At 44.4% G+C, this 20430-nt stretch overlaps 1 protein-coding gene across 1 annotated transcript; it reads right to left on the bottom strand.

Annotated features, from left to right (window-relative positions):
• Positions 1-3504: 3504 nt before the first annotated feature.
• On the bottom strand, positions 3505-9847 carry LOC123040142 (putative disease resistance protein RGA3). Its single transcript, XM_044463072.1, has 4 exons — positions 9516-9847; positions 8195-9331; positions 4093-5615; positions 3505-3931 (listed from the first exon to the last, which is right to left on the bottom strand). Exons 1-4 carry the CDS (start codon positions 9783-9785, stop codon positions 3859-3861), a joined length of 3003 nt encoding a protein of 1000 aa, XP_044319007.1. The 5' UTR covers positions 9786-9847; the 3' UTR covers positions 3505-3858.
• Positions 9848-20430: the final 10583 nt, after the last annotated feature.

Below are 20430 nucleotides of genomic sequence, written 5' to 3'. Positions count from 1 at the left end.
ACGTGAGCGGAAACTGCTCCGGACCTCTACATCTGCAAGGCTAGCTAGCTACATGATCAAATACATAGACGGTGCATGTATGTAATCGGCCAGTATACGTGTGTGCGATGCATGCATGGTACGTGAAGCAACCGGGCAATCAAAGTGTGTGCATGCACGTAGGTATAACTCTAAATGTACCTGTAACTTGCACTAAAAAATGCAACTGCACTTAGCTTTCTCAAAGCGACAAGCACAAAAACAGGTCAAACAACAGAGACGAGAGGGACGGCTAGATCGGGATCGGGATATTTTCTTTTGTTTGATGTGGGCTAGCGACTAGCACAGGGGTATTTTGGTCCATTCGATTTTTTTTTACGGAACAGTGTAACGAAACTAACGGCGGTGTCATGTAAGGAAAGAAATTTAGACTACATGTCAAATAGGGAAGAAAAGTTTCTTTAGGGTCAAATAAGGAATTTTCTCCACACTATTTGCTTTGTTCAACTTCTTGTTCAAACTTATGTTTCCATCATGTGTGAGCCCTGGTTGGTGTTTTATCTGTAAAGCGGGACGAAATTAATGTGGGCCTTCAGTTTATATGAAATCGCTTTGTAAAATACTTGTATGAAAAGTGACTGTTCCATAACCTTCTCTGCGCAATTGATGTGTCTCATAAGAGTATATCGATTGGGATATCTAGTGCTACCGAGGCTCAGGTGCTACCGTGATACGGGCTGCTGGGCCATCGGATTCTTGGATCGGACGGCTCTCAGTAACACTACAACATATACAAAAAAGCCCAAAAATTGCACATAGGTCCAGCAGATCCAACAACACCCAGATGTCGTTCGATCTGAGAATCCGACGGTCCAGAAAACAGTATCATGGTTGCACTTGAGCCTTGGTAGCACCAGATACTCTCACATACCCAATCCTGATGATAAGGTGCATCCCTCATTCTTGCATCTACAGAAATCGCCATTACAATCTTGGTGACTCAGGTGGCCATGGTTTCCCTAAGTAATAGGCCTACTCCCCCTACATGGGATGGGATCGTTCAAATTGGGATCCACTGGGATCGATGTATGGTTGTGTCTCGGTGAGGGCATCTACAGCCGGGCGCCTCAAACCGGCCACAAACGTCCGGGTGAACGGATCGATCACTGACCGGTAAAAAACATCAACTCACTTGGGCGCCTCAAATCTGCCTCAAACGTCCGGGCTGTTTGGCACCCCTCATATCCAGCCTGAATAGGGCAGATATCAGCCTGCTCGGGCGCGTTCGCCATGTCATCCCAGCAGACCACTGACCCCACGCCCGGCCGAGCTGTCCACTTTTTTCCTGATTTTTCAGCATTTCATTGTTGCTTTACTATATTAGTTCATTTTTGTTTATTTGTTCACTTTCTTGTTTTCCGTCCTTATATATTCCAAGGTACTAAAAAAATAAAAAATAGATTTGGGTTATAAATTAATTCAGATAATTAATTACAATCTTGTTTTTAAAGAAAATTATGTGTTATCTGAAACAAATATTCATCTTATATTTAGAAAAACTGCTACATGTTGCATAAATATTTAGGTGCATTTAAGGAAAACAAAATTATTTTCAAATGTTCATCATGTATTTGAAAAAATGTTGACAACGTTTCTAAAATCTATCCATCATGTATTTCAATATTTTTACCGCATACTCAAAAAATGTCCATCGTGTATTTAGAACAAGTGCTCTTCTTTATCAAGATGTTGTTCATCATGCACTCAAAAAATTTTCTTCGTGAATATTAAAAATGATTATGACGTATTTATATAATATTGACCATGAATTTACAAAAGAAATGTCGCATATTAAAAAGTTGTTCATCACTTATTGAAAATATTGCTCACATATTTAGACAAAGAAAAATAACAGGAAATATATGGAAAATAGAAATGAATATAAAAATACAAAATCAGGAAAAAGGAAAGATAAATACAGTACCAAGAAGAAAAATGGGACTGAACTATTGTCGACCGGACTCCAGCGGGCCATGAAAAAAAAACATAGGAAAACCATCGACTTGCATGCTCGCTAGCCCGGCCCGCTCGGAACCAGTTAGGCAACCGCTTCATATCGTTCACAAGAAGTGATACATAACATTTGCGATGGGCACGGGGTTGCTATGCACTGCTTTATGTTTTTTTTTCTATGGGTATCCACTGCTTTATGTGTGCAATAGCAGTCAGTTTCCTTTAGCAATAGTTAAAGGGTTATAATTGGTGCTGTCCGTTAGCAATATCAGTATAGTTTTGTTTTCCATTTTTCAGAATTTTGATAACAAAATATAAATATTTTAAAATTATAAAAATTTAAGTAGATATGTGCGTCAAATAAAACATGTTTACTCATATATAAAAGCTTTGTACTTCTAAAATAAGTTCATGAATTTTAAAAAATATGTGTATAATTTTACAAGTATTCCCATATTTAAAAAGATGTTTATATTATTTATAAAAGGCAATATGTATTTTTATTAGAAGTCTTGATGTATTTTTATAAATGTTAATGTAATTGAAAAAGTTTTAATGTGATTTTAAAAAGTGTTCGTGCAAATTAAGTGTTCACACATACTCCCTCCGTTCCTAAATATAAGTCTTTGTAGAGATTTTACTATGAAACACATACTCATGTTTCTAAATGGATTTTAGCGTATAGATTCACTCATTTTGCTCCGTATGTGGTCTATAGTGGAATCTCTCCAAACACTTATATTTAGGAACGGAGGGAGTATTTACTGAAATTTTTGCATGTGTTTCAAAATTTTCATGACTATTTTAGAAAAAAATATTCTCTACACTTACTTTGTTCACATATTTAAGAAGATCTTCACGCATTTTACAAAAAGGTTAATGCATTTGCAAAAAATCCTCATAATTTATAAAGTATTTGCGAAATATTCAAAATAATCATATAATAAAAACAAATGGATTTTAAAAAAAAAGCGTGCAAGCCTTGAATTTTTTCGCGCATTTAAAAATGTTCACAGGTTTAAAGAGAGTATTCATACATTCAAGATCATGTTCACGTACTTCCAAAAAAGTGTTAGTGTATTTACCTAAAAAACTTTACATAGTTTTTATAAAAAATCACTTGTTTATCTAAAATATTTATATTTCTTGTCCGTTCTGCGCACTTGTGGAGTAAGCAGCTCCTCCTCCAAAAACGTCCAAAAGGAAAAAGAGAAAAGACATCAGCAATATAAAACATTCCATAGATTCTTGATTACCTGACACTTGACGCTGTGAAACAAATTAATCCTTGCAAAATTAATCTAAAGCAATGAAGCAGAATTCCAACCCGAGAGTAGTATGTACAATGTGGGAACGCCCAGGTCTTGGGAAGACAAGAGGCGCGTATCAGGTTTCAATAGCTGAACCAGTGAAAAGCTGTTGGCTCGTACTTAGTCGTGACTTGTGAGTCGCGAGGCAGAAACTTGTACGAACCAGTCTGCAACTTCTCGTGACAACAACAGCACGAGTACATGGCCATGGAGAGAACCATTCGTACCTTACCAAACCGAATTTGACAGCACTTGCCTAGTAGTATGAACTTACATTGGGCGACAGATGTAGCAAGATTTACGGACTCGTTGGAGCATTACAATTTACACCAACATATAATGTACGCTCAAGGTCTCAGACTAGAAGATTAAATGTTACAGGAATGCGGAAAGTAAGTTGTTTGAAATCAAATCATCATGTTTTGCTGCCTGAAAGAGTCTGCAGGCCAACATACGATGCAACTTGCAAGAGTAGCTGGTAATCAAATGGCATTCCATTTTGCACTGAAATTTGTTCTTCATCGCAAACACAATTCCTTGCCGCCGTGGCGTCTTCCTACGCCGCCTCCCCCTCGTTGCCCGATCTGTCGTCCTCCTCAATCTCCTGCCTGCTAGTAGTAGCAGGTTCCCTGCAAAATGTACAAGGTCAGCAACTCGCACAATTTATTCAAGTTGAGGTCAGCGACGGATACTTCATTTTTGTTCATAAACTACTTTGAGCAGCGATACACAAACCAACATAAGAAATGTAAAATAAGAGCAAACCAACGAGCAATATGATGGTACATACTCATAACTTTTGTTGGGGATGTGCGCCAGCATTTTCTTGTTCTCCTCAACCTGACACCACTTCTCCAATTCTGGACAGTCAAAAATACACAGATCCTTGAGGCTGGTGAGTTTCTGCATTGTATCCGGCAACGAGTTGAGCTGCTTGCAGCGGACGATCTTGAGTTGCTGGAGAGAGGTGAGCTCACCCAAGTACTCCGGGAGACATGTGCCAGCGTAGCCATTAACCTCAAGGCACTGCAGATTAGGTGGTGGCACTAATTCCCCCAACAAAACGTTGTCCTCCACTCGCCCGACAGTGTCCAAAGTCCAAGAAAGCTTCAACTTTTCAATATTTCGTTTCTTCGCCAATTTGATTCTTTGTGCTTCCTCTTTAGACTTGACCTTTTCTAGGCAGCTTATCTGGAGTTCTTGACAATTTACCACCTCCAGCTGAACAATGTTGCTGCTGCTATACACATCGTCATCATCGACAATGCGAACCGCAAAGTGGCAACTCTCTAGGCCCCGGCAGTTCCTCAGATCTATAAACTTGAGAGACTTCATTTCAGCAACCTTCTTAAGTCTGATGCAGCCTGAGATGTTCAGTGTGTGCAGCTGGTTGAGGTCACCTAGACTTGCAGGCAGAGCAAAAATAAATGTGTTATGAGACAGATCCAGATGCTCTAGGCCGGAAAGACCGTCGACACACTCTCCAAGGTATTTGAGACTGTCCTCTTGTGACTGGTGGTAGTAACAGATAGGATTCAGGCACATAGACAAGTACAGATACCGGAGTTTGGTGAGCTTGCATAAACCATCCTTTAGCTCCTGGAGATGAGACCGGTGTTGAGCAAGATGACAACAAGGGTTTGACAAGTTCAAATGCTCCAGAGTGGTGAGGCCACCAAGGCCTTTTCCGATCCCTTGAAAGCAAGACCAGAATGATAAATCCAGATGGACCAGTTTGTCGAGCTTCTGGAGCGGTTCCGGAAGCTCTGCCAATCCATGGCACCGTGACAGATTGACATGGGACAAGTTTATGAGATCACCAAAAGATTCAGGAAGTGTTGCAAGCCCAGAGCAGCCCGACAAGTTGGCATGCACTAAACGGATTAGCTTCCCAAATGACTTTGGTAGGTTCAATAGCCCGGAGCAGCCTGATAAGTCGACGTGGATCAGATTTGTAAGATCCCCCAATGACTCAGGCAGAGTTACGAGTCCAGAGAATTCTGATATCTTAAGATGCCCCAGGTGCTTCAGTTTCCAGAAGATGGAGTTCGGTAGCTTCAGCACGGAGCTCTCCGTTAGTTCCAGGACACGTAGCCACGTAGTATGTGAAAATAAGTTGCCCGTAAACTCCAGTTTTGTACAACCTACATAGCGAATCGCCCTTAGATCGCTAACGTGGTTTTTATTAGTAGGATTCCCAATATAATTGAACCTTCGATAGTGTGTTGGACTATTTAGCAACGTTGCCACGAAGTCATGCACCAGATTGTGCATAGTAAACAAGATTGCACCCTTACCCTCTTTTCCACTGGCCTGCAATAAATTGAAGGCATATACACATAATTAGAATATGCATCACGAAATATTTATCTTTAGAATGTAACTACTTTGTGCAACTTAGATATGTGGAACTTAGATATGTTTTAACATTAACTAAAAAGGAGGACACTAGGCGCCAGGCGATCGATCGGAAGCCTCGATCAATCACCCTGCTAGTCATCAGATGTGGCTGCACATCGCTGTCAGATCCGGGTGTCCCAAAAAAAAATCAGCTAATTCTCCCAAGACATGGAGTTTCTACACTCGAGCTCACATCGACCCTTATGAACAGTAAAACCCAAAAATAGTAAAAAATAAATAAAAGGAACTCTGATATTTTTGCAACAAACATTGTTGAATTCTCTACACACTTGCATTTTTTCATGAAGAAAAAACATTCCTATTGGTCCACCCGAAAACAACAAATTCGATGGTCCAAAGGGACTATTCTTGAAAGCATTTCGATGTGCCGATTTTGTTATATTTTTTCAGGCCTCCATGAAAGTGATTTCATCACGAAAATTTGCACGTGGAGAGAAAGCTAAGCATTGTTTTTGTCAAAAAAGATAAGATTGTTTTGAATATACTTTTTCAATTTTTATGTATTTTACTGCTCATAACAGAAGCATATGAACTCGGAATTAGAAAAACAGTTTTGATTCGACCCCTGTTTCCTCCATGGGAAAAATATCAGGTGATATGGGAGTTCCCATGCTCCAATGCTACGATGCGAGCTCGGCCGTTACATCTTATATTTTTCCCATGGTATCCTCTTCTCCAATTAAAAATTAGTAACAAACCTATATATGTCTTAGTTTCGTAGATATTTTTTTTGGAATGGAGGAAGACCCCCGGCCTCTGTATCTGGGCGATGCATGCAACCATTTCATTAATTATTCACGAAAGACCTTACAAAGAAATAAAACAATAAGTCTGAAGCCACCGTTTAGGCAACACCTGTCGCTACTCCTATCAAATTGATGAAGGGATGCTGATAGTTCGAGCCTAATACCACAGACCTCGCAGCCAAACTTAACATATAAGACCTGAGGCCCCAACCAAGCCACTTGCCGGGTATGGGGCACACACCGGTCCGGCGTGCTCTCAGAGGCCGCCGCCGCCAACTACCACCACTCCATCTTCAGAGCTGTACTGACGCTTCATCCTTGCCCGGTTTAGCTGTCGTCGACGCCACCACGTCGCCCAACGGCACGACCTCCCTGCGCGCGAACTGCTGAGCACGTCGCAGTCGCTGCCAGTACCCCTCAGCACCATGCCGCCAAGTACCACCAGCCGACACAACTTGAAGTCTCTGGAAGATCTGTCGTGCGTAGCACCTGCCGACCAGGCATGACAAAGCGTAGCACTTGTTGCCCAGGCATGACTTGACATCTCAACTGAAGCTCCGTGCAAGACGAAGCCGCTCCACCTCCCGCCTCTGACTTCCAGCGCTGCTCCACAAATGATGCTCCCAAGAGAGAAACGACACCGTAGTGTCGCCATCGTCCGATCTGGAAAACCAGATCCTAGGGTTTCCCCCGGAGCAGCACGAGTGGGTCGACAATAGTTACAGGACGATGCCTTCATCAAGGTAACAGCGCAGGCCGCCGCCATCATCCGCCGTCGGCTCGGTTTTCACCGGCAACTATGTCTCCCCGACTCGCAGCCAGGACTAGATTGCAGATCTCAAGATCTGCTCACCCAACCTCAGCCAACCACCTCCGACGTAGGAGATGAACACTGCCGCCAAGCCCAGGGTCATTGTCCCAGGTGCCCGCGTGATGCAGATCAAGACAAGGAGCACCACCACGATCCAAAGCCGAACCGGAGGTTGAGCGACTGCAACATGGCCGCCGTCGCCACCCGCTGCGACTACAGACCCGCTGCCACACTCCAGCCGCCGTTGTCCGCCATCACCGCCAAGAAGATCAAGATCGGAACCGCCGCATCGATCTTGAGCAGCTGACGCGCGAGCAGAAGACCGCCGCCGCCGAGCCGCTCGGGCTTTGCCCTGGCGGCGTCACCGATGGCGGCGAAGAGGAGAGTGATGGCGGGGGTGGGGGGGGGGGGAGGAGGGAGGCAAGGACGCCCCGGTGCAGCGCAGTGGCGCTGCATGGGAGCGGGGGTGGGGAGGAACGATCCGACGACGGCTCTTTGAAAATGGGAGAGATTTTCACTTCCCGGCCTCTGCACCAACTAGGGATGCATTCAACCATTTTAGTATGAGTACCAAGATAAACATGATCCTCAGAATTTATGCTATTCTTAGTTTCGTAGATGTATGCTATTCTTTCGCTTCGCTATATCATGTCCCTCGGGGCATACCTACTACTATATCCATACATTAGTAATCCATCCAGTAGGAACAAGTATAATACAATTCACTCAAATTTTACTTCACTTTTGTGTCTCTAAAATTCAGCAAATTTTGTACCGCCTCCATCCGGAATTATTTGTCGTAGAAATGGGTAAAATGGATGTATCTAAAACTAAAATATGTCTAGATACATCCATTTCTCCGACAAGTAATTTCGGACGGAGAGAGTACAATAGAGTAGTAGACAATTACTCACGTGGTCCAACTCTGCAGTTTGAAGGAATGACATGTTCTGAAGCCAGGTAATATGCTCCTCAGCTATCTGTTCGGCAGACAATATTTCTGATGGCTCAATGAGGTGGAGAGCAATCCAGTGATGAACCAGGTCATCTTTGACTATACTGTCCCCGCTTGGGAAGATTTGACAATAATAAGCAAAGCATAGCCTCAAATCTGGTGGCATTCTCATGTAGCTTAGCGTGAAAGTTGAAAGGACATAAGAAACGATACCCCTTCTCATGGTTTCTTCCCATTTCATAGCATCTCGGGAAGAATCTAGCGTGCCTGCATATTCGCGAGCTATTGATGGCACACCCCAGCATTTGCTTGCGATCTTCCGTCCAATCTTCTCCAACTCTTCTCCTACTTCGAAACGGATTGATTTCTTGATTATCTCCCAGCATGTTTCATCACTTAGCGGATTTAGCCTGTAAGGCTCAACGGTACAGATCTTCCTGGCGATGGCTTGGTTGCATGTGGTTACTATCACGTCCATCTTGTCTCCCAAGAAAGTTAACATGGACTTCAATAACTGTAACTGAATGGGATCCTCCTCCCACAAGTCATCCAACACAAGGAGCACCTTCTGACCATTAAGAAGCTTGTGAAGGCGCTTCATTATAATCTCCATCCCCTCCACATTTGAAGAAGACTGGTTGATCTCTTCTTGTCCCCTTCCTAACACTTGACAAATAATGGACTTGCCTATTGTATGGAAGTCGAGCTGGGTAGACACATGAACCCATACACGGAAGTCGTAGCCTTGGAGGGAGTGGGTATCATTAACAACCATTTGTGCCAATGTTGTCTTGCCGCTGCCTGGAAACCCAAAGATGGGAAGAATGCGGATGTGCTCTTGCATGATGTTGGGCTCAGTACATGGGAGGGTGGCTATTATCCTGTCTTTATCTGATGCTCTTCCCAGAACCATTGCTTCCTCGAAAACTGGTGCAGTTTTTCGTTCCTCAATAATTTCCTGTAACAAGGTGTTTTCTGCTATAGATTCTGATCTCACACGTGAACGCTCCTGTGCCCACATCACTAGTTGTTTCGCCTCCTGCAGCTGGATGGCCATGGCATTCTTCATGGCAAGGCGGGGCAGCATCCTTGTCGTCTGCGAATACGGACCATTACGAAATTAAAATATTGGAAGTACACAGCTAAAACATGGATTAATTCTATCCAATCTCGTGTCGGTGATTCGGTGAAGACAGCACGCAATGGATAGTAGTACTGAATTTTCTTCGCCTGAATAAGTACGGAAAAATAAAAATAAACGGCCAGTTGCAGTGCAATACCGTTGCAGCAGCCTGTGATCTCGCGCCCTGCAGCTCGTCGACAGTCTCTATGGTCTTGTAGGCCGCGCAGCAGACAAGCTGCAGCCAAGGCGAATCATCTACACCCCTCAACGGCCGCATCTCGGCTTTGTCCAGCTTCGGCCGGATGTCATCCAGCGCCTCCAACATATCCCGCAGGTCAGCGGTAAAGTTCAACCGCGCCACCGCTTCATCTCCTATGGCGGATCTGAGCTTCGCGCATGCCCTCTGGACTACGGCTTGGGTGGACATGGCTGCTCCTTTGCTCCTACAACGAGCTCTCTTTTCTTGTGGTCAATGATGGAGTGGGGATGGTGTTGATAGGCAAATGGAGAGAGGTAGACAGGATGCGCACGTTAGTGTATTTGTTAATGCGCTTAGCCAGCTGGGGAAGAAGCAAGCAGCTGGAGTTAGTCCATCAGAAGGTATACAGGCAAAAGGAAATTATAGTTTTCTTAGATAACAGTATTCTACTCCTACATGTGAAGGTATACGGTCATTGCTGCAGTTAGGACACGGGCAATCAAATGTTGACGCGGAAACGGTACTAAAAACTAAGAAATGGCGAATCTTCAGAACAAAAAAGGACAAGATGCTTCTCTGCTACTGCGTTGTTGGATCCATCGAAGAATGAAGCATCTTTTCCTACTTATAAAGTTTTCAATTGGGGGCCGGCCGTTCACTATCAACAACCCCCACCTGCTCTCCCTCTCTCCATCCTCGCAGCTCGGCCATCCAACATCTCTAGAACGTTAACCCAACCACCCCGACGAAGTATTGATGTATGCTGTATGCTGATTGCTGATGATGTTGTGCGGTTGCTGCTGATTTCTTCTTGAAGAAGTGAGTTGGTTTCATAAGAAAAATGTCTCCAGACCAAGTCATTTGTAGCTATGTTTTTCTAGAAGAACCGAAGAAACAATAGCCAACCACAGGGGAAGGATGTTTCAAGCATGTAGCGCCCAATTTGGATTTGCGATTTTCTTTCCGACTTCCAAATTCCTAGGGAATTGCACGATTACAAAAATTTAGAGATACATGCTAAATTTAGACAACCTTAGGAGTTGTTTCGCACATAGGCGTGGCAGATTTAGTGAATTTATAGTTCCATCCAACAGTGTGTAATACCTATTCGTATGGCATCTCCACCCGTAAATTTGTTCTCGGATCCGTCCGCGGAAAAGGGGGACCAGTCCGTGGACATGTATGCGGGAGCTGGCCATCCACTAGTAGAAAAAGGGCCTATTGTCCCGGTTCGTAAGAGCCATTTGTCCTGATTTTTGAACCGGGACTAAAGTGTTGGTACTAATGGCCTAGACCTTTAGTCCCGGTTCTTACACAAACCGGGACAGATGGGCCTCCACGTGGCCGGTGCGGCGAGCCCAGGCAGGAGGCCCTTTGGTCTCGGTTGGTGGCACCAAACGGGATCAATAGGCATCCACGCGTCAGCATTTCAGGTGCTGGGGTTTTTGTTTTTTTTTTGAAAGGGGTGGGGGGGTTAGGGGGTTTTGGGGGGTTAATTTAGGTGTTTCATATATTGTGTTAACTAGCTAATTAATAGAGAGAAGTGTCCTCTCTTATCTCCGTGCTTGGTCGACGCTACGTACTATACGTATAGAGAGGACTAGACACGCTAGCTAGTAAGCAAATGAAGGAAAGAGAAGATCGTCATGAACATATGCATATAGAGAGAAGTGATATCGACCACCTCTGCTTCTCTGAGAGATTGGTCGAACAACAAGTTCTCGTATATCTATCCGACGCTACTGGCTACATATATACAATATAAGTACCTCTTACAATATAATCTCCTAATTAAAAACGAGCTGATCAGGGTCCATATGGTATTCTCCGTCTTTAGCGATCACGTGGTCAAGAAATAATGCCGCCAATTCCTCTTGAATTCCTCGCATACGATCTAGTGGTAGGAGTTCATCCCGCATCCAAAATATCTAATTTGAAGAAGGGGGTCAATACATATATATGAATAAATGAAACTGAATACAAATGATGGTAATAAAATAAAATTGTGAATATTATTTTTTACGCACTTCATATTGTTTGTCAGAGTAGCCCTGCTCACAGGTCGTGTGGTGGATGGACTCGCAAATGTAGTATCCATAGTAATCATTCTCTTGTTCCTGCCACAACCACTTTACAAGAAACAGAGGTCAATCAAACTGATAATTAGCAAGCATGCTAAATAGTATTGATGAAACTAGCGCTTGAATCACTAGGAGATGCGTGGAACATGCTTCTATAGTACTTACTTTTGAGTGTCTAAATTGCAGCTTCTTCGGCAGTCCCGAATTTTTTGAGGTGAATTTTTTCCAAACCTTGCCAGACAAAGAAAACAATTACTTGATATCAGGAAATGAACAAAGTTGCCATATGGTGCGATAATGATCGATTTAACTTACTTCTCTAGAATTTCAGTCATGTCCGCATACTCCTTGGGATCTTTTCGTCTCGAGTCTAAAACGGTTACTAGTCCCTGCTCAAGCTTAATCTCTAGGAGAATATAGTGGAAGCTGTGCACGCATGCATAACTCATCAATTACATTACTACAACCTCGACTAATAAGGGAAACCGAATATGCACAAGATAGTAACACTCACTGGAATTCGTAAGGGAAGAGTATTATAGCTTTGTTTTGATTTAATACAAACGATTGTAGCAGCTTGGCCTCGGTATCTTTGGCCTGAAATTCAACCATATATGCATCTATGAGATTTGCGTTAATGAACCTAATATCACCGATTTGTCTTTTCTTCAATTCGGCGATCTTCAATCTGCATAATATAGCGAGGATAATTAAAAATGCATGCAATGAAAGAGCTGACCTATATATAGAGACTTAATGATAGAAGTAGTACTACTTACAGGCAGTAGCAAGTGATCATTAATTTATCGAGGGCCTTTAGATTGAAAAACGCAAAGAACTCCTCAAATAGAACAATCAACAGTTCAATTCCAGCGAGGTCATGCTCCTCACTACAAGAAATATGTCAACTTGTGACCACCACTGTTGGTCACTGAAAGGTCATGGTTTTTTATTTGCGACCTTTTTGTGACCAAAAACAGAAGGTCAAAAGCTGGCGGTCGTAAACTGACTATAGCGATCTTTCTTCTGGAATGGTCGTGGACGTTTATGACCAAAATATGTCCACTGTGGCGTTTTGGTCACTAGCAACCTCCCCAGGCCACGTAGGCATCCAGCGTGGCAAGCTGATGTGGCACAAGATTCAGCCCGGTCCAATTCGGTTTTCTACATGGGCCTAGCCCAACAATTCGGCCTTTTTACTATATATTTTCTCTATTAATTTTCTCTAGCTACATGGGCCTAGCCCATTTTATTTTCTAGGACGTGGCCTTCTATATTTCATTTCTTTTTTTGGGCCTCAGCCCTTTTACAATCCAATTTATTTTGGGCCTCCACAACATACATTTAAAAGCTTGACATCACAAGGGCAGCTATTCCAGCTTGACATATCAGCATGTACGCATGTATCCAAACCATTTTATTTCTTTCAACAGCCACGGCCACAAAGTAGATAGTAGATACATTCAACAGACTAAATTAACATAGAAATGAAGCAACAAAGGGTAGCCCGAGTAGAGGAACTACATGGTACGACAACTACATGGGACTACAACTACCATTTCTATTTCTACCAGCAGCAGTAGGGACTACCAAGGAGCTAAACGAACAGCGACCGAGCTAAACTAACAGCGATCATCCATCATCAATCAGTGACAGTAGCAATGAGTGGCAGCGGCGACGTTCGAGAGAGCCCCTCCCCCTGCTGCTGCTTGGTTGCCTGCTACTGCTTGGTGTGTTGCATCGCTAGTCACCCTGCACAGCAAGAATTTTAGCTTTACATAAGGTTTACAAGAACAGGACCCTGATACATGAGATTGACATTCACAAGCTATTTTTCTACAAGATATATTTTTCTACAAGATATGCATCTGTAGATGACCATACATACAATAAAGTAAATTCAGTAACAGATTGCTATCCACAATAACTACAGGTTTTGACCATACAGATTTTGTAGATAAACACATACTAGAAGCTACAACAGAACATGGGTGTAGAGGATACCACTCACGAATTAATTAATCTGCTAGCTGATTGGTGGTAGAGGAGGAGGTTTAGCCACTTCAGGGGCCTAGAAGGCAGGTTTTGTTGTACCTTGAGAGACAGGAAAGAAGTGGACAGAGCAGCCACCTGCTGCTCCAGCCTGGTGTTCCTCTCAAGCACAGCCTCATACTTCTCCTACACAACACATTCAGTGTCAGCTCCACATCAGGCACATGATTAACTCATCACGAAATGCAGATGCATAGTGGCACTGCGCGAGATTGGTTTAAATTCAGATGTACCTTCAGGAACAGAACCTCCTCCTCCCGCTTGCCATTCGCCCGTGTCGCGCTGGTGTACTTCTCCTGAAGACAGATTCACAGCAATGGCTTCAGCAGGATCACAAATATGTCTGTAGGTTTTCTGCATCCTTACACAACTTAATAGGTTCAGTTCCTATTTAGCATGCATCGATGACAAAGAAGATCAATAAACTAGCCATGATAGACCGAACTCATTGCAAAGCAATCTTGAATTGGCATTGTAGATATTACAGGGATAAAATGCATAGCACACTTAATAACACCAAACGAGATCTGTATGCTTTCCTAGACTTCCGGCCGCAAGGATTTTGCTGATCATGAAAAATAAAAATAAAAAATTTAAATGAACTCTAAAAAATAGGATGCCTGGAGTTCACACAGAATTAAACCTATCTAGCTGATTAAATGCAGCAACCACTGGAAGTAGAACTGCCAGCACCCAGCAAAGAAACTTTGTCGACAATGGACCATTGGACCAAATATTTGGCACAGGTTATAACCAGGCCCGTACGGGAGGCAGGTCCAGGGTGTGCACTGCCACGGGGCCCCCAAAAAATGGGGCCCCCATATTAATTCTTGAAGTTATGTTTACGGGGGCCCCAAACTTATGAAGAGTAGGCAAATTCGTTTGAAAACTATGTACAGAGAGCATGTACTCCGTGGGAGTCTCCCTACTCCACACTGTCTTTCCCTCATCTCTCCTTCGCAAATTATATTTGGGGAGTTGGGGACTCTGCTCAGCATTAGTTACGGAGAGATGCATGTCTTTTCACATGCTACCTTTGGTCTTCCCAATGGCAGCACTTGCCTCTAAAAAAAGTAGTAAATCTATATCACAGCATTAGTTACGGAGTATGACAGTACTTCGGGGCGGAGTCAAATACTAATTCACGTGTTAAGTACAGCAGTAGTTTGGGTAATGATGCGCTGGCATACAAATGTTTCTCTAAATTTAAAAGTTGCATGTCTTTTGCATTAAGACGAATATTCATCCGCCGACGAGTCCAATAATGTATTTTTGGTGGCATAATTCATCTTTCACTAACACATTTCCGCAGTAGATAAATTGAAGACCTAAAGAATCAGTGCGCACACCTTACAAATCCGGATAGAGGGAATACAATATATCACTTAAAAACTAAGCATTCACAATTTTACGTATTTTCAACATATACTTCTTGAAAAAGATTAGTTCTAAAAAACTGTTGCCTGTATGTTGAAAAGGCGAAAGGTCATACTAACTAGTCTTCTTAATGACTAGGACCCAGACTCAGATTTTGCACAGGGCCCCCAAATTCTCAGGTACGGCCCTGGTTATAACTGATCTGCACAAATGGGGATTAACCAGTAGGTTTCATGCAATTATCTAGATATTTCTGAATGGTAGTAAATTTCTCTCCCTCACTGATCGATATAGGCAACAATAACAAGTACACAACACTTGAGGCTTCTTTTAGGCACCTTCCCATCTCAACCCAACATAATGACATAACTTTAGCAAGTTGTACTCTAAATAAAGACAGAAAAGAGGGGTGCAAGCACACACTCGATGGGCAGCTGAACTTCAGCGATGCCGGTGGTCCACTGGGTTGAGCTCTCCTCCATGTTCTTCTTCCTCACCTGCAAGCAAACAATACAACACAATTTCATTGCAGCCCCACAACAAATCTCACCCTGAGGATTGAATCACAGGGCTGTTCTGCCACAAACAAACCTTCAGGTGGTCCGGCACGACATAGAGCTCATCCACCTCGTCCTTATCGTCCTTGTCGTTCACCTCAATCGTCTTGCCCCTCTTCTTCAACAGCTAGTTCTTCTTCAACAACTCATTCTCCACATACCTCACAGCAATGGCTTGAGGTCCGCCTCGAACTTCTCCTTCTGGTTCGCATTCTCGGTGTCGTAGACCTGGCCGAGACCCCGGAGAATCATGAGAAATCATGCAAAATCCTGAGAATCGGGGGTGGGGGAGAAGGGGAAGAGGAGGGGGGACCTTGTTCCAGATGCTGTCGAAGACGTCGACGCCCTCCTCCAGCTTCTTGAGCACGCGGTCGATCTCGCCCTGCAGCTTCCGACTGGCGCCCATGGCATTCGGTGCACACTGCCTTGCCGGACCTGCCCACCTCCAGCTCCGTGCCCACCACCATGTCGACGCCGAGGAACTCCCTGGCGAAGGGCTCCACGATGACCCTGGGGCGGCCTCGCGGAGGATGGCGCGCGTCATGACGGGGTCGCGGGTCAGCATGTCCGCCAGCTCCCGCTGGATCTGCTTCACCACCATCCGCACCCACCGCTCCTTGGCCATGCAGCGACGTCGACAGCCATGGCAGCTACCGCATCGGCGAGCGCCCGCGGAAGCGGCGGGGACACTAGCGGCCGGCACGGGAACATCCTCGCTGGCTTCGCGGTGGTGGGAGATTTTGCGCCGCGGTGAGGCCGTCGGCCATCGCTGTGGGGAGTTTGAAAGGGGAGGGGCGAGAGGAGGAAGGCGTGGGGAACGGCAGCGAGCTCCGCCGGAGGGAGGTGGCGGCGGTGATGGATCTGGAAGGGAGGAGGCAAGCTCTCTCTCTCCATCGGGCGAGGAGACGGGGGATCTGGAAGGGGATCGATAGAGATGTGGAAAGAAAGGAGGCGGGCTAGTGTTTCGGGCGCTTGGGAGGCATGGGGATTCGGGCTCCTCGCCGTCGATGGCAATGGTGCGGGGGCGGCAGCGGCGGCGGCTAGGGTTTGGTGAGCGGGTGCGGGTGCGGGAGAGTGGGGGCGTGGGGGCTAGGGTTGGAACGGTGGGGAGTGGGGGCTGCGTGGGTGAGGGAGGTGAGAGGGTGAGGGGATGAGGTCCGTCGTTGGATCCCAGAGCATCTGACGGTCTCGGATGCATGATCCGCGTGATATGTTTATAGACCAATCAGAACGCAACAAACAATTTGAAGACTTTATGACCTTTTAAATAGGTCACGAAAAATCGTTTTCCATTTTTTAGTGCTCAAAATGAGTTCTTTTTTGTAAAAGACCTACCAAATATTTGTTCAAATGATATTCTTTATATTCTTTATATTTGTTCAAAATGAGTTCTTTATACTCTGCAAAAGTTTACATCTTGGAATAGTAAACAGTATTGACAAAGGGTTTTTTATATTCTTTGCATAAAAAATCATTTTCCATTTTTCGAGTGCCCCAAATGAGGTTTTTTTGTGAAAGACCTACCATATAATTGTTGCAAAAATGGACCAAATCATTTTTATAAAATACTAGGACATATATAATGCACAATTGACAAAATAGTTGGGTGAAAAATGTTTTGATCCACCTCTGGTGAAAAAGACAAATTGCCGTCGATTTAGTTGGAAACGGGTCAAATTTGAACTGCAGCTGCCTCATAGTTTGCTCTTTATTTTTTCCAAAAATCATTTCTAGGTACATAAGTATCTATTTAATCATAGAAACACCAAAAAAATTCCAAGATTCAACCACTAGCTAGGAACGGTCAAGCCCGCCGTTTTGACCGCATTTTGAAACGGGCATAAAAAATTCAAAAAAAAACAAAAAATTGGAAAACCCTCGCATTGTGTCATTATATGTGACCAAGTTTCCAGGAAAAATAATAAACTTGTAATACGATAATTATTTTAAAAAAGTGTTCTCAGAAATGAGCTATCATGCGTGAAGATTCATGGCTTTCAAACCAAATGATCAATCTTATGGCCACATTCATGGCATAGTTTGTACAAATGATCTCATATTGTGCACAAGGGTGCATCCTGGAATTCCAAACAATGTTGCCTAAGGAAGTTTTCATTTTCTTTGCACGGAAAATTCATTTTTCATTTTCCGAGTGCCCAAAAGGAGGTTTTTTGAAGGACCTACCAAATAATTGTTGCAAAAATGGACCAAATCATTTTTATAAAATACTAGGACATATATAATGCACAATTGACAAAATGGTTGGGTGAAAAAAGTTTTGATCCACTTCTGGTGAAAAAGACAAATTATCGTCGATTCAGTTGGAAACGGGTCAAATTTGAACTGCAGCTGCCTCATAGTTTGCTCTTTATTTTTTCCAAAAATCATTTTTAGGTACATAAGTATCTATTTAATCAGAAAGACATGGTTTTATGGCGAGACATCGTGGTTTGGACGGTGGCCGAGGGCCCCAACTCTAGAGCGCGTAAGCTCGCATGCCCGCCGCGTGGTCACCGCGTGACCGTGGTGTTGCCACGTGTTCTGGGTGGCCTAGGCATGTCTAGTGGGTTGGGCACTCCCCAGGTAGGTGCTAGGAAGAAAATCACAACATAAGATTCTCACGAGGAGACCGATCGATGCTCAAACATGAATAAGCAGCCAAGTGTTTGATTTGCGGTACGGGAAATGCACATGGCTAATGGGCGTGAGTTTTGGCTGAGGATGATCGGTTACTAAGAAGACCGTCTTCACAAATTTTCACCTCAAAAGGAGGAGCCTAGGTGGTACTTGCTTTACAAAGTACCACACTGGACATAAATACGAATGTTGAAGCTGGGCTCAAAATAATGAATGGATTGAGCTGGCATTTGGTGGAGGATGCTTATTTGGGCATAGGAAAGCATTGTAGAAAATGGATACCACTTGGACATGCCAAAGTGGTACTTCCTTCACAAAGTGCTGCTCTGAACAGAATAGGAAAATGAATATTTTCGAATTATTTTTGAACTAGGCAAGGAAGGTTTTTGACATATTTGATGAAGATATGATCCAAAACATTTATGACAATTTTTTGGGAACTTTTGGAATAACAGAAATATAGGTTGCTTCACAACCTAGGGCAAAAACTGCCACATGGACATGACACATAGGCAAAACTGATGAGATGACGCCTAGTCATCACAACCCACCACAATCTACAAGGCTATGACCATCTATATTGGTCATTAACAACTAGAAATAAGGCAGCGGACTAGCACTGTTTGCTTTGTGACCATTTCGTGTAAGGAAATTACGACCTTTCCGACCAAAATGGTGGCAATGGTTTAGGGTTTGGAGCCCCCCGAACATCTTTTGACCAATTGGTCTGAAATGGTCATAGATCTATGACCAATTCTTCCAGGGTCACTGACAGAAGGTCACTAGTTGACATATTTCTTGTAGTGCCTCTCTAACTCTCAGCATCAAAATATTCTTCCCCTCAGACTCTCTGCAGGTTTTCATGTACCAATCATGGAATCTTCGCATCATCATTGTTAGAGATCTTTCATCTTTGAAAAGAGGCTTCACGTACACGTATTTGTGTTCGTCCACTTCCAAGAAATCATAATGTACATCGTCGGGCAGGTAATCTTTAAGATTGTTATAACCGGGCACCATCCCGCCCGGATCATTAACGACGATATCGCTAGACACCTGGAGCGGGGGGAACGATTGGTTCGCTTGTTTGCCGAGCTGGACAACTTTTTTCCCAGCTCGTCGTTCTGCTAACCTTTGACCACTGACAGTACTTCCCGATCGTGAGAATGACTTTGTAAGAATGCGCTCATAGTTGCCTTTCGCCGGAGACTTTGGTGGTTTCTTCAGGGCAGCCAGAGTATGCTTCACTTTTACCGGATCTATCTTCTCCTCTGGAGGTGGATGTTTCTTTGCTTTCAGCCCTTCAAAGAAGTTCTTCACTTCGGCTTGCACAATCTTCGTGTTTTCCTCCACGCTCCTCTCGTATGGTAACTTCTCTGGAGTCTTCAGAGAAGGACCGAATCTGTATTGCCTCCCGGCTCTGGCTGTACTTCTAGACACCGGAGCAGACAGAGCGGCTGCGGCTGTCTTTCCTTTCTTACGAGGCGGAGGAGAAGGACTACGACGCGCTGGAGCAGCCAAAGCGGCGGCGGGTCTCTTGATCCGTCCTTGTTGACGAGTCGGAGAAGGAGGAGGCTGGCTACTCGGGCGCGCCGGCGCAGGCGGAGAAAGAGGCGAAGTGCCGCCACGCGCCGGAGAAGGAGGCTGAGTGCCCTGATCACTCGCCGGAGGAGGAGGCGGAGGAGGAAGCGGAATGCCCTGACTCGCCAGAGGAGGAGGAGGAGGCGGAGGCATCCAGTTCGGAAGGTTGATGAGCTCCTTCCGCCATAGGCATGGAGTCTTCAGAGAAGAACCCAGCCGAATCTCCCCTTCACCCGTAGGGTGGTCAAGCTCAAGGTCCTTAAATCCATCCGTTATTTGATCCACCATCACCCTAGCATATCCTTCTGGAATCGACCGGCCGTGGTAGGTTGTGCCAGGTTCAGTAGGTAAAAAAGAGCCAACAGCCGCCTTGACTTTCAATGTCATCCATCGCATCACAAGGTGGCAATTTTGAGACTCCATGATAGCATCCACGTGGTAGCTAGCAGGAGCCGTGAAGACAGGCTCCAGCTGCTGAGTCTGCTTGGTGGAAGCCACGCTGCTTCTCCGCTGAGATGGCGGGGTAGCTTCAGGGGAAGCTTCGGCAGGTCGTTTGTTGTGATCTACCTCTTGTTCCTCTAGCCCTTG

The sequence above is a fragment of the Triticum aestivum genome, chromosome 2B, assembly GCF_018294505.1.
Source record: "Triticum aestivum cultivar Chinese Spring chromosome 2B, IWGSC CS RefSeq v2.1, whole genome shotgun sequence".
Lineage (NCBI taxonomy): Eukaryota > Viridiplantae > Streptophyta > Magnoliopsida > Poales > Poaceae > Triticum > Triticum aestivum.
The sequence above is the reverse complement of the archived record's forward strand: the minus strand, read 5'-3'. Positions and strand labels throughout refer to the sequence as shown.